This window comes from Macrotis lagotis, chromosome 1, assembly GCF_037893015.1.
Source record: "Macrotis lagotis isolate mMagLag1 chromosome 1, bilby.v1.9.chrom.fasta, whole genome shotgun sequence".
Classification (NCBI taxonomy): domain Eukaryota; kingdom Metazoa; phylum Chordata; class Mammalia; order Peramelemorphia; family Peramelidae; genus Macrotis; species Macrotis lagotis.
The window spans coordinates 128,282,519-128,295,352 of NC_133658.1; the positions used below are offsets into that span (position 1 = coordinate 128,282,519).

General features: G+C 34.5%; 1 protein-coding gene across 3 annotated transcripts in view; it reads left to right on the top strand.

Moving 5' to 3' along the window:
• Positions 1-12,834, top strand: part of NFU1 (NFU1 iron-sulfur cluster scaffold) — a 41,458-nt gene that overhangs the window by 8,301 nt on the left and 20,323 nt on the right. For all 3 annotated transcript variants that reach the window (XM_074207862.1, XM_074207867.1, XM_074207877.1), the window contains exon 4: positions 6,679-6,745. In XM_074207862.1, coding sequence (XP_074063963.1) covers positions 6,679-6,745 — 67 coding nt within the window. The remainder of the gene's footprint in view (positions 1-6,678; positions 6,746-12,834) is intronic.

Below are 12,834 nucleotides of genomic sequence, written 5' to 3' on the forward strand. Positions count from 1 at the left end.
TTAATAAAAAAATATGAATTGGTACTCTGCTGTGTTAAGTGTGATAAAAATCTTTCCTATGTTTTTCCTGTTTAAAAACAATTGAAACTATTCTCTATGTATTTAAAGATAACTGAATTTCTAGACATTTCAAGACCATGTTGTGAACCCATTCCAACTGGAACCAGCCCAAAAATAAAGAGCTTAAATGATACCAATTTTATTACTAACATCAAAAATAGCTTAGCTTTTGGAAGTTGGTGAAGGAAAGTAATTTATATATTACTTGGACAGAAAAGCCATTGTGTAAGTGTGAAATATTTCACATCATTAAGCTGTGAAAAGGGGAAAATTGGATTAAATCTCTTCATGCTTGTTTTTTAGAGAAAGTGTGCCAAGAGGTTTTAGATTCAGACACCATCAACATATACTTTTAGGAATCTATAACTGCTGCTAAATGCCAAATATGATTAAATAATATACATCCTCTTAACTTTTCTATCCTTCTCCACTATATATGTATGATTTGATATACCCAGAAGCAGGTATAAATTCAGTTTTAATTTTTTAAAATTTATAGTAAATTCACATTCACATACTAGATCAAGGGATGTCTGCCAAAGTTCCAGGTGGCAAAAAAAACCCCACCAAACCAAAAAGTATAGTCTTTTAAAAGAAATATCATTTCCTGAATTCAAAAAATTCAGATAGCAATTTCTGCTGTACTTAAGAATTATTCCCTTAATACTGGGATCAAAACTGAGAATAAGTCTTCATACCAAACTAATCTCATTTCCAAGTTACTAGAGTTTTAGATCATAGGGGGATACAGATACAGTATAACTTGATTTTAGTAAGATACTTGCAGAGGATTTTTTTAATAGCCTTGTAAACAGGACAAAGAAATGTGAACTGAATAATAGCAGTTAAGTTTGAGTTGGAACTTATCAGATAACCATACATGAGAATATTGGTTAACTAATGTTAAGGGACAACAAAGTGGTGGTCAGCACTGGGTTTGCAATCAGAAAGATTCATCTTTCTGAATTCAAATTCAGCTTAGATACTTACTAACCTTGTGACCTGATTCTGTTTGCCTCAGTTGCTTTTTGTAAACTCTATAAAAAGGAAGTGGCAAACCAGTCTAGTATCTTTGCCAAATGAGGTCATGAAGAGTCATAAATGACTGAAGAACAAAAAAAAAAATCACCATTTACAACAAAAAAATCACTAGGAAGCAGTGCCATGTCACAGGTCTCTGTCCTTATGACTCTTATTTGTACCTTTTTAAAAAACCTGAGTAAAAACAAACAGAAAAATTTGCAGATAATGCAAAACTAGAAGTGATGACTAGTGTGTTGGATGAGCTGATGACAATCAGAATTCAAGACCCATATAAATAAATAAATAAAGGACTCTACTAGTTTGAACATGAGCCATTTTATCATAAAAATAGTTTCCAAGTATTTGTCCAATAGTTTTCCATAGGAGGAATAAGTTGGAATCTCTTCTATAGTTGTATTCAGTTTTCTCTGTGTACATTGCATTTATGTATTATTCATACTTATTTGACTTATGATTCACGTGTGTGGGTTTTGTTCTATAAATCTTACCTTTAATAACTATCTTCCTCCTTTGAGCTGTTCAAGGTTAACTTATTCTTTGCCTTTGGGTTTTTTTTTGTTTTTTTTTAGGTTTTTGCAAGTCAGATGGGGTTAAGTGGCTTGCCCAAGGCCACACAGCTAGGTAATTATTAAGTGTCAGAAGCTGAATTTGAACTCAGGTACTCCTGACTCCAGGGCCGGTGCTCTATCCACTGTGCAACCTAGCCGCCCCTCTTCTTTGCCTTTGACTAGAGAGGACATTCTGACTAGAAAAATTAGCATTAGCGTTATTTCTAATCGAGAAATTATCTCTTGCCACCATCAAGTCCTCCTTTTGTAATCTATTATGAAAAGATTTCCCTAAGGTTCTGTGTAACTCAGCTTCCAACCTTTTGGGCACCATTCATCTTTTCATCTCTTTACTATTCATGGACTTCTGGGGGACATGAGCATCTAGATGGCAGACTAGACATTTCCTCCTATCCTCATGAACTCTCAAACCTTTCAGACCAAATTCTGCATCAAAAATAAGACCCAAGGACAAGACACAGGCTTACATTGAAACCCACCCCCCTGTACCATGTTTCCATCTCCCTCTTTTCAGTACCAGGGAGATCATGGCTCTGGGCTATGAAGGTTTGCTTGAGCCTCAGCAACCAGTTTGGCCATAACCTTTTAGGAATAAAAACCTGGTGGCAGCTCTACCTCAGAAACACCAGGGCTGCAGATCTCTGAACTGCTGATGGTTGAGAAACCGACCACTAGTACCAGGAAAGTAGGCTCTGAGGTGCTGGCGCCACATCGCAGACTAAGGAATTGAGGGAATGGTGCAAGTCACCAGCACAGAACCTGTGCAGGTGGGGAGATTCATAGCACTACCCCAAAGTCAGTTTGGGCAGAGACCTATACTGGTGAACCATAAATTGTCCAATGTGGGAGGAGGCTGAGACACTTTGAGATCCAGGCCCCAAAGAAACAACAATCAAAGGAGAGGGAGTTAGAAAGTGAAGGAAGGAAAGGCAAGGAAATGGGGTGAAGGGAGTAGGTGATAAGAGACTAAGGGTACCAATAAGATTTCAAGAGGAGGATGTCCCAAAGATCTTGAATGTAAACAGATAAATCAACAGGAAAATCAATAACCACAGAGGAAAATAATGGCCCCCAGACCTAGTAAATGAGTTCAAGCATCTATGAATATTAAATATAAAAGGAAATCTTCCAGCATTCAATGAACAGAGGACCTATGGAACTTTAGGAGATCATGGAACTGTGTCACGCTCTTCCTGAGTGATTTAAAAGCAAAATTTCTGTCTGATACAGCAAAATGAATGATAGACTAGAAAAACTTGAATCCACAACAGTAAGCTTCCCTAAGGAAACAGAGAGAGAACTGCAGGATTCACTCTATGTCTATCATTGAGAAGAGAAGTAAATTCTTGAAGTAAGTTGAATGGCTTTAAGAACTCATTGTGGTCTCTGAAAGGAAAACGAACTTTGCTGTTCATGTTTAGTTGTATATCCTTAAGTATACATAACAGGGCATTACGTTCACAGGGACCAGAGGCAGCATTCTTGTCTTTTTTAAGAGCCTTTTCTCCAGCAAATTGGAGCGCTCGTCTCAGACTCTTCTCAAAATCTCTCAGCTCTCCGAACTTGGCTTGCTCTCTTTTGAAGACTAAGTCCAAGACACGACTCAGATATAAAGTCCATTAGCCACGTCTCAGTCAGTAATTACTTAGAGCTATTGAGCTTAATTCAAGAATTTATTAGGCAGGCACTATGGGTATGTGTCAAATACTGTGCTAATGACTAGGACAGGGAGGGGAACCTTTTTTCTGCCAAGGGCCATTTGAATATTTATGACATCATTCATGGGTCCTACAAAATTGTCAACTTAAAAATTAGCCTGCTATACTTGGTCAAACATTTAATTAAAGCAGCCCTAAAAAAAATCTTTCCTGCAGTTGCCATGGCAGTGCCAGACCAAATGATTTCACCAGCCTTATCTGGACATTCCCTCCCTTGTGCTAAGATCACAAAGATAAATAAATAGACCTTACTCTTCAAACTTTTCAATTTCTGAGGAAAAACAATACAGAAACATAAGTAAATACAAAGCAAATACAAAGTAATTGGGGGACTTCCATTTCTAAGATTCTAGTATTCTTTGGATATAAACCTTCTGGGGCTGATTTGTTTTAATTATTCTAACTCTCTTCCTAATGATAGTCATACAGTTAATCATGCAGTTCTCTATTTTAAGGGACATGAGTCATAGAAAATCTTTCCTTCACATTTTTAAGGAAACTCAGAAATCACATAGTACAACCTCCTATTCCATGTAAAAAGCTCTTCAAAAACCCACCTGACAGGTTGTCTTTCCTTCAACACTTCGTGAGGTGGTTAATTCACTGCCTCACAAAGTACCTTTATACTGTTTTTTTGGTCAACTTTAAATTTTAGGAAGGTTTTCCAATTTTTCCTCATTTATCATAGTTCTGCTCTGAGGGGCTATAGAATAAATCTAATCCCTTTTTTACATAATAGTCTTTCAAATATTTGAAGACAGAAACTGTATCTCTTCTAATTTTTTAACTTTTAACTTCTCTAGAATAAATAAATTAATTCACCCCCTATAAAGTTCCTAGATTTATTGGATTTGGTTGCCTTGGCAGTGCCAGACTCTTCACCATTCCATGTCCCTTGACTCAGTGATATCAATACTAGTCCTGTATACCTGTAGAGAAAAATTAAAGAAGAAAATGACCCATGTATAAAAAAATATAATAGCTCTTTTTGTAATGACAAATAATTGGAAACTAAGGAATGCAATTAGGAAATTTCTGAACAAATTGATGTATATGAATGTGATATATTATTGTATCATAAGAAATTATGAAAGGGATAATTTCAGATAAAACTGTAAAGAAAGATTCTTGTGAACTGATTCAGAGTATAGTGTGTAGAATCTGGCAAACAGTTTATTTAACAGCAGTGGACTAAATAAAAATAACTTTAAAATATTTAAAAACACTGATTAATGCAGTGAGCAGCAGTGATTCCCAATGCCTGGTAACAAGACCCATCACCTACCTCCTGATAGAAACATAATGAATCCAAGGTTCTGATTGAGATGTACATTTTTGCGCATGAAAATGTAGGGATTTGAACTATGCATATCTCATATACAGGGTTTTTATTTTTCTTTCAATCTTCAAAGGAGTTGAGGATCAGAGGGGGTCTTAAATGGGGGGGGGAGGAGTTAACAAAAAAGGATAATTGAAGCACTTAAAATGCATGAAAGAACCTCTTTTTTTTTACTCCCCTACCTTCAGATCCAGTCCAAAGACAAGAGAAAATAAGTTTTCATAGTAAATTTGTTGGCTTTGAATAGAATAGTCTTTTCTAGTACCTGTCTTTTTTTGTTGCTGCTGTTATTGTTAGTTCTTTGGGATGTTTGTTAGTGGCCTCATTGTAAGTTATTGCTGTCCCCTCATTTTTCAGAGACAGGTGGTATTATAGTTTAAAAATTTTCTATATTGTTTTAGATCATAATATGCATAGAACTGTACAGAAATATTTTGTAATCAATTGATTTTAAAAAAGAAAGAACATATAAATATAGTAAAGTTAAATAAAAAAAGAATTCCAATGGCAAACACTAAAAGATGTAAATATTTGCTATTTATTTCAAGAATTATCTTATGAAATATTGAACTGTCTGAAATTGACCAGTAATTCAAGTTTCAAAAAAGTCCAAATGCTTTTTCATGTTGTAGAATGTGATCTCCAGCAATCAATGCGCTACCCATTTTTGCACCCTTTTGTCTTACATTTATAACAACAAGAAAATTGTGCCTTAGCTGTATTTTCTAAGGGAGTTTTTTTTTGTCCAACAATGTGAGATTTTTGGCAGAAAACAGTGGATATATTAAATACTGTATCATATCAAAACCACCATGGGTGCTTTCTGTTATACTATTATACTTCAATTTTAAAATTTAAAAAAAAAGGAAAAAAATTCATGAAAGAGAATATAACAGAAGTAAGGAAATACTGATAGGCTTCATACACACACACACACATAAAATGCTGATAAGTCTTCATATAAATATATTTTACATATATATATATATATACACACACACACACACACATACATACACACACACAGAGTCCTTTTTTTAAAATTTTGCTTTGTATGTGGAAATGTTCCTTGTATTTGGTGTTAGCTAAGATCCAAAGAAAAGAGAAAGATGACAATATTCTAAGCTAGATGGTTGACCTGTGAGTGTTGAGGTGGGATTAGATAATGAGAGGTGTTGCAGAGATAGAATAATTGAGAAGATCTGGCAACTGGATATAGAGGGTTATGGAAAATGAGAATAAGGGAACAGTCAAGGATGATTGCAAAGATTATACACTTGGAAGGTTGAAAGAATGTGATGCCCTTACCCAAATAGGAACATTTTGAGTATGTTGTAGGGAGGGGTAGAATTTTAGTCCTGACTAATACTTTTGTGTGTGTGTGTGTGTGTGTGTGTGTGTGTGTGTGTGTGTGTGTGTGTTTTGTTTGTTTTTTTCAAGGCAGTGGGGTTAAGTGGCTTGCCCAGGTCACACAACTAGGTAATAATTAAGTGTCTGAGACCAGATTTGAGCTCAGGTCCTCCTGATTCCAGGGCTGGCACTCTATCCACTGTACTACCCAGCTGCCCCTGACTAATACTTTCAAACAATATTCCTTGTCTTTTGAGGCAGGGAAGAGAGTTTATACTTCTAATTTAATTCATAGTTCACAAGATTCTTTATAGTCTGTGTTTTGTTTTGATAAGATTTAACATTTTATCATTTAGAAAACATCCAATGAGGAGCTCTAATACTACAGGTAGATTGAGGAACTCTATCACTACAGGTAGACAACAGATCTGCTATGTAGATTCATAAGTGTCTGGGAACCCCAAGAGGTGTCACACAACCATATAGAGTTGAGATGGAACTAGGACCCAAGTCTTTCGTACTCCCAAATGAGCTCTGACCAGTGTGCCTTTTTGAGGCTTAGTGATGAGAAAATTCTTCTTCTTTTTTTTAAATTTAGGCAATTATTCAGGATTGAAGGAGTGAAAAGTGTCTTCTTAGGACCAGATTTCATCACAGTCACAAAGGTAAGAGTAAAAATCAGAAAATAGGCCTGGAAATCTTTTCATACCTTTCCAAGAACAATTTTCTGCCACTCCTTACTCTTATCCTAGGATTAATGCTGCCTAATCATTAAACTAAATATCTTCAATAAGAGATTTAAATTGTTTCGTTAGAATGTTCCTTTTTATATGCCAATAAATTTAACAATTTAAATGAAATGGAAGAATACATATAAATATAAACTGCCTAGATCAACAGAAGAGGAAATAGTATATCTAAATAAACCTATTTTTTAAAAAAAGAAATGTAACTGCTGATCATAAATGAGCTTCCTCAGAAAAAAAGCATTAGGACCAGATGTATTTATGAGTGAATTCTACCAGTTGTATTTAAAGCTTAACTAATTTCAATATGAAATAAATTTTATTGGCATAATAGACCTAGGACTCCTACCAAACTCCTTTTTTGAAACAAATATGGTACTAATACCCAAACCAGGAAGAGATAAACAGAAAAAGAAAATTATAGACCAATTTCACTAATGAATATAGATGCAATAGTCCTAAATAAAATACTAGCTAGGAGACTTCACCGGTATTTCACAAAGATTAGATATTGTGACCAAGTGGAATTTATACAAAAATGAAAGGATGGTTTAATATAAGGTAACAAAAGTAATGAAAATCATATGATCATATTAATAGATGAAGAAAAAACCTTTTTGGTTTGTTTTTTGTTCTTTTTACAAGGCAGTGGGGTTAAGTGACTTGCCCTAGGTCACATAGCAGGTAATTATTAAGTCTCTGAGACTGAATTTGAACTCAGATCCTCCTGACTCCAGAGCCTGTTGTCTATCCACTGCACCACCTAGTTGCCCTGAAGTAAAACCTTTGACAAAATACAGTACACATTTCTATTAAATCCTTGAAAGCATTAGTAAAAATGGATTTTTTTCTTAAAATGATAAGAAATATCTACCTAAAACCATCAGCAAGTATTATTTGTAATGGGGATGTTAGAAGCCTTCCCAGTAAGTTTGGAATGAAATAAGAAGTCCAGTATCACCAATATTGTTTAGTATTGTACTAGTAATTCTAGCAATAACAGTAAGAGAAGAAAAAGAATTAAAGGAATCAGAATCACCAATGTGGTAATAAAGATGTCTTTTTTATTGATATTGTATTTTTCTAATTATGTGTTATGGAAATGTTTCAACATTCATCCATTTGCATATTTATTTTATACAATTATCTTCTGCCCACCCTTTCTCTCCCTCTCCTTAGTGGCAATCAGTCTAACGAACATTGTACATGTATATTTGTGATTAACATGTTTGCATATTAGACATTTTGTGCATGAGAAATTAAGACTAAGGGAAAAGAAAGAAAGAAAACCATGGGATAGGAAAGGAAAACATAAGAGAAACTTTTTAAAAAGTGAACATTATGTTCATTCAGATTCTGTGGGGCTTTTTTGTCTGGATGTGGATGGTGTTGTCCATAACAGATCTCCCAGAGTTGTCCTAGCTCTCTGAACTACTGAGAAGAACTGCAACCAACCTAGTTGATCAACTCACAGTGTTGCTGTTAATACGTACAGTGTTCTCTTGGTTCTGCTTCCTTTGCTCAGCAACAGTTCATGTAATTCATCCCACATTTCTCTAGAGTTCGACCATTCATGATTTCTTATAGAACAGTAGTGCTCCATAAAATTCATATACCATAGCTTGTTCATCCATTCCACAGTTGATGGACATACCTTCAATTTCCAATTCTTTACCACTATAAAAAGAACTGCTACAAATATTTTGGAACATGTGGGACTTTTCCCATTTTTTATGATTTCTTCTAGCTATAGACCTTATATTGTTATTGCTGGGTCAAAGGGTATGATCAGTTTTATTGTTCTTTGGGCATAGCTCCATAGTGCTCTCCAGAATGGTTGGATCAGTTCACAACTCCATCAACAGTGAATTAATATCCCAATCCTCCCACAATCTCTCCAACATTGATCATTTTCCCTTTTTGTCATCTTAGCCAGTCTGATGGGTATGAGGTGGTATCTCATAATTGTTTTAATTTACATTCTATAAATCATTAATGATTTGGAGCATTTTTATATGATTATATATAGCTTTAATTTCTTTGTTTGAAAACTCCTTGTTCATATTCTTTGCCCATTTATCAATTGAGAAATGACTTGTAACCTTATAAATTTGATGCAATTCTTTATATATTTTAGAAATAAGACCGTTATCAGAATACTTAGCTGTGAAAATTATTTCTCAGATTTCTATTTTCCTTCTAATCTTGGCAGCATTGGATTTATAAATGCAAAAACTTTTTAATTAATATAATCAAAATCATCTATTTTGCATTTTATAATGTACTCTATTTCTTGTTTGGTCATAAATTTCCCCCTTTTCCATAGATAAAGTTGTCTCATTTTGCAAGCATGATAGTATACTTGGAAAATCCTATAGATTAAACTAAAAAATTTGCAACAATAATTTTAGTATAGTAACAGGATATAAAATAAACCCACATAAATCATCAGCTTGTCTATATATCACCCTGTAAGAATACATAGTAAGAGATATCACATTTTAAAATATCCACAGCCAACTTAAAATACCTGGGAGTATACTTTGCCAAGACAAACCAAGGAACTACATGCATGTAATTATAAAACACTTTTTATACAAATAGTCAGATTTAAATAATTGGAGAAATATTGTGTATGGGTGGGCTGAGTCAATATAATAAGAATAACAATTTTGCCTAAACTAATCTTCTTATTCAGGGCCATACCATTAAATTATCAAAAATTATTTTGAACTAGAGTAAAATGATAACAATTCATTTGGAAGAACTAAAGGTCAAGAATTTCAAAGGAATTAATGAAAAAGATGTAAAGGAAAAGCTCTAGTAGTACCAGAGCTTAAACTGTATTATAAGATGGCAATTATCAAAACAATTTGGTACTGGCTAAAAAATAGGAAGATGGGATCAGTAGAATGAACATACAGTGGTAGATGGTTATAGTAACCTTGTGTTTGACATGTGTAAATATCTAAGATTTTGGGATAAGAACTATTTGGGTAAACTTCTTGGGAAAACTGGAAAGCAGTCTGGTAGAAACTAGGTACTGTCCAATATCTTATATCATTTACCAAGCTAAGCTCAAAATGGATATATGGCCTATACATAAGTTAGAAGAACATGGAACATAATACCTTTCAGGTTTATGCATAAGAGAATTTATAAGTAAATACAGAGAGCTTGTGAGATATAAAAGGGATAATTTTGTTTACATTGAATTAGAAAGGTTTTATACAAATGAAACTAATGTAGCCAAAATTATAAGGAAAGCAGAAGATTAGAGGAAAAAATTTGTGAACAATTTTTCAAATAGAAGTCTCATCTCAAATATATAGAGAACCTTGTCAAATTTATAAGAACAAGAGTCATTCCTGAATTGATAAATGGTTAGAGGATATAAGTAGGCAGCATTTGGATTGAAAAATTAGAACTAATAATATATATATATATATATATATATATGAAAAAATACTCTCATTAATGAGGAGATAAAGGCAAGTTTAAACAACTTTGAGATATTATCTGACACCTCTCAGATTGATAGAAGGGGGAAAATGACAAATGTTGGAGGGGATGTAAAAAAATTGGTTGGAGGGGATGTAAAAAAATTGGGACACTAATACATTCTACTGTGGAACTGTGAAGTGATCCAACCAACTTGGAGAGCAATTTGGAATTGTATCCAAAGAATTATAAAACTGTGTTTACCTTTGAACCCAACAATATCACCATTAGATCTGTTTCCCAGGGTGTTCAGGGAAAAAGAAAAATAGCCTCTATGTTCTGAGATATTTACAGCAGCCCTCTTTGTGATGGCAGAGAACTGGAAATTGACAGCCTGCTCATCAATTGGAGTATGGCAAAACAAATTGTGGTATACAATTGTGGTGGAATACTGAAAAAAAAAATGATGAGGTAAATTTTAGAAAACCATGGAAAAACTTTCATGAAATGAGCAGGACCAAGCAAATGTTGTATGTAGTAAGAGCAATATTGCTCAAAGAATAACTATGAACAGCTAAGCTAATCTGAATATTATAAATATTCAAATCAACCACAAAGGATCTATGAAAGATGATGCTATCCACCTCCAGAGAAAATTGATAAATGGAAATATGTATATTATGGTTTTATATATTTATATATATGTATTAGTATATTTATATGTGTATGTATCTGTGTCAAATGGTGACATTTTCTAATGTAACATGGATAGGAAGGGAAGGGCAGGCTAGATAGCACAGTGAATGGAACACTAGTTTTGGAGTCAGGAGGACAGAAGTTTGAATCCTTCCTTAGACACTAGACATTTACTAGTTGTGTGACCTTGGACAAGTCACTTAATCCTGATTGCCTCAAATCCAGCGCCATCTCCAGTCATCCCGATTCATATCTGGCCACTGGACCCAGATGGTTCCAGAGGAGAAAGTGAGGCTGGTGACTTAGCACAGCACCCCCCCTTACTCAAATCCAATTCATGTGCTTGTCACCTCTCTGATATCATGGTCTTCTTCGGGAATGAAAGACAAACATCATCAGGAAGGGAGAGGAGGGGGACATCTTGGAACTTAAAATGTAACCAATAAAAAATTTATTTAAAAGAAAAAAGAACCTCCCTTTTTAGTTTTACAAACAACTGTGAGAACTACTTCATGACATAAAAATGGGTGTAGTAGATGAAATTTATGGTTAATACAACCCATTATTTTATTAGTAGAACAATGCCACTACTCTTAACCTAACTCTTAACTACTCACCAATTATGAATGTCCCCTATTTAGATTATCTCCTAAGTTGAAAGTACTTGTGCCAGTAGTGTTTTCCTCTGTTCATTCATAAAGTTGCCTCTTTTCAAACTTAAAATAGTATCCCCGAGTTCTGGTTTCTAATATTTGACAAAAGAGTTGGTATTTACAAGCTCCATGTCCCCATAATTGTATAAGCTGTCACCATATGCTTTTCAACTTTATCTTTTCAGACTAATCTTCTTAGTGCTTTCTTCCACCCCACTGCCTTCATCATCTAAATTATTTTAGCCATTCTGCTTTGGAATGTCCCCAGCATTTTGGTTTTTTTTCCTCAAAATTAATTTGTTCCTTGCGTTTGTAGAGATTAAAATATTCATAGCAGCACATTTGGTGGCAGCAAAGAAATAGAAACAAAATGAGTTCTCTTTGGTTGAACAATCTAAAAAGTTATGATTTATGAATATAATGAAATATTATGATACTATAAGAAACAATGAATGTGAGGGATTGAATAATTTAGCTCCAATATTCCTTGCCATCCTTATCTCTAACTACATACCTGCATTAACTTTTTACCCCAATTTATTCCTCATCCAACCTTAAAACATTTTAAACCTCTGTATTTTAATTTATAATCATTGGCTTTTTGGAGTAACCCCATTTGGAATCAGGAGATCTGAGTTACACTTCAGACTCTTACACTTACATAAGAAATAGTGACTATGGGCAAAATACACACCTTTCCCTATTCTTCTCTTCTGTAAGACCTGAGAAACATAACAGTGTAATAGGGGAGTTCTGGGGACAGAGAAATATTGTGATCTTTTTGCCTTGGGAACAAATCTTGTGACTTTTTCTGTATTGACTTTTAGAAACCTCCTCCAAATATCCCTATGTCTGGACCTGGGGTGGCCATGTGTCTTACCTTGGTCTTGCCCTTAGGGCAAGAGTACATGTGGTGCCAATAGATGCCAAGCATGCTCAATAAGCAAAAAGTACTCCACATGTAAAGTGGATAATTCCTTGCTTCATGTATTAGCCTCTCCTTGGGGACTGTCCTTGTGGCATGCAAGTGGAAAACCATACCTATACCAGATGTTAGGTCACTCCTTAAATGCCGCCTTGCTTCACCTACCACTGAGGGTGTACTTCAGGAGTCATCATTCCCTCCTTCACTCCCTTTTCCCTACTAACTGGGCTAGACAACTACTGCCTGATTTCTTCTCCCCTTCCTTTCTCTAAACTAAATTCATGTGCTTCCAG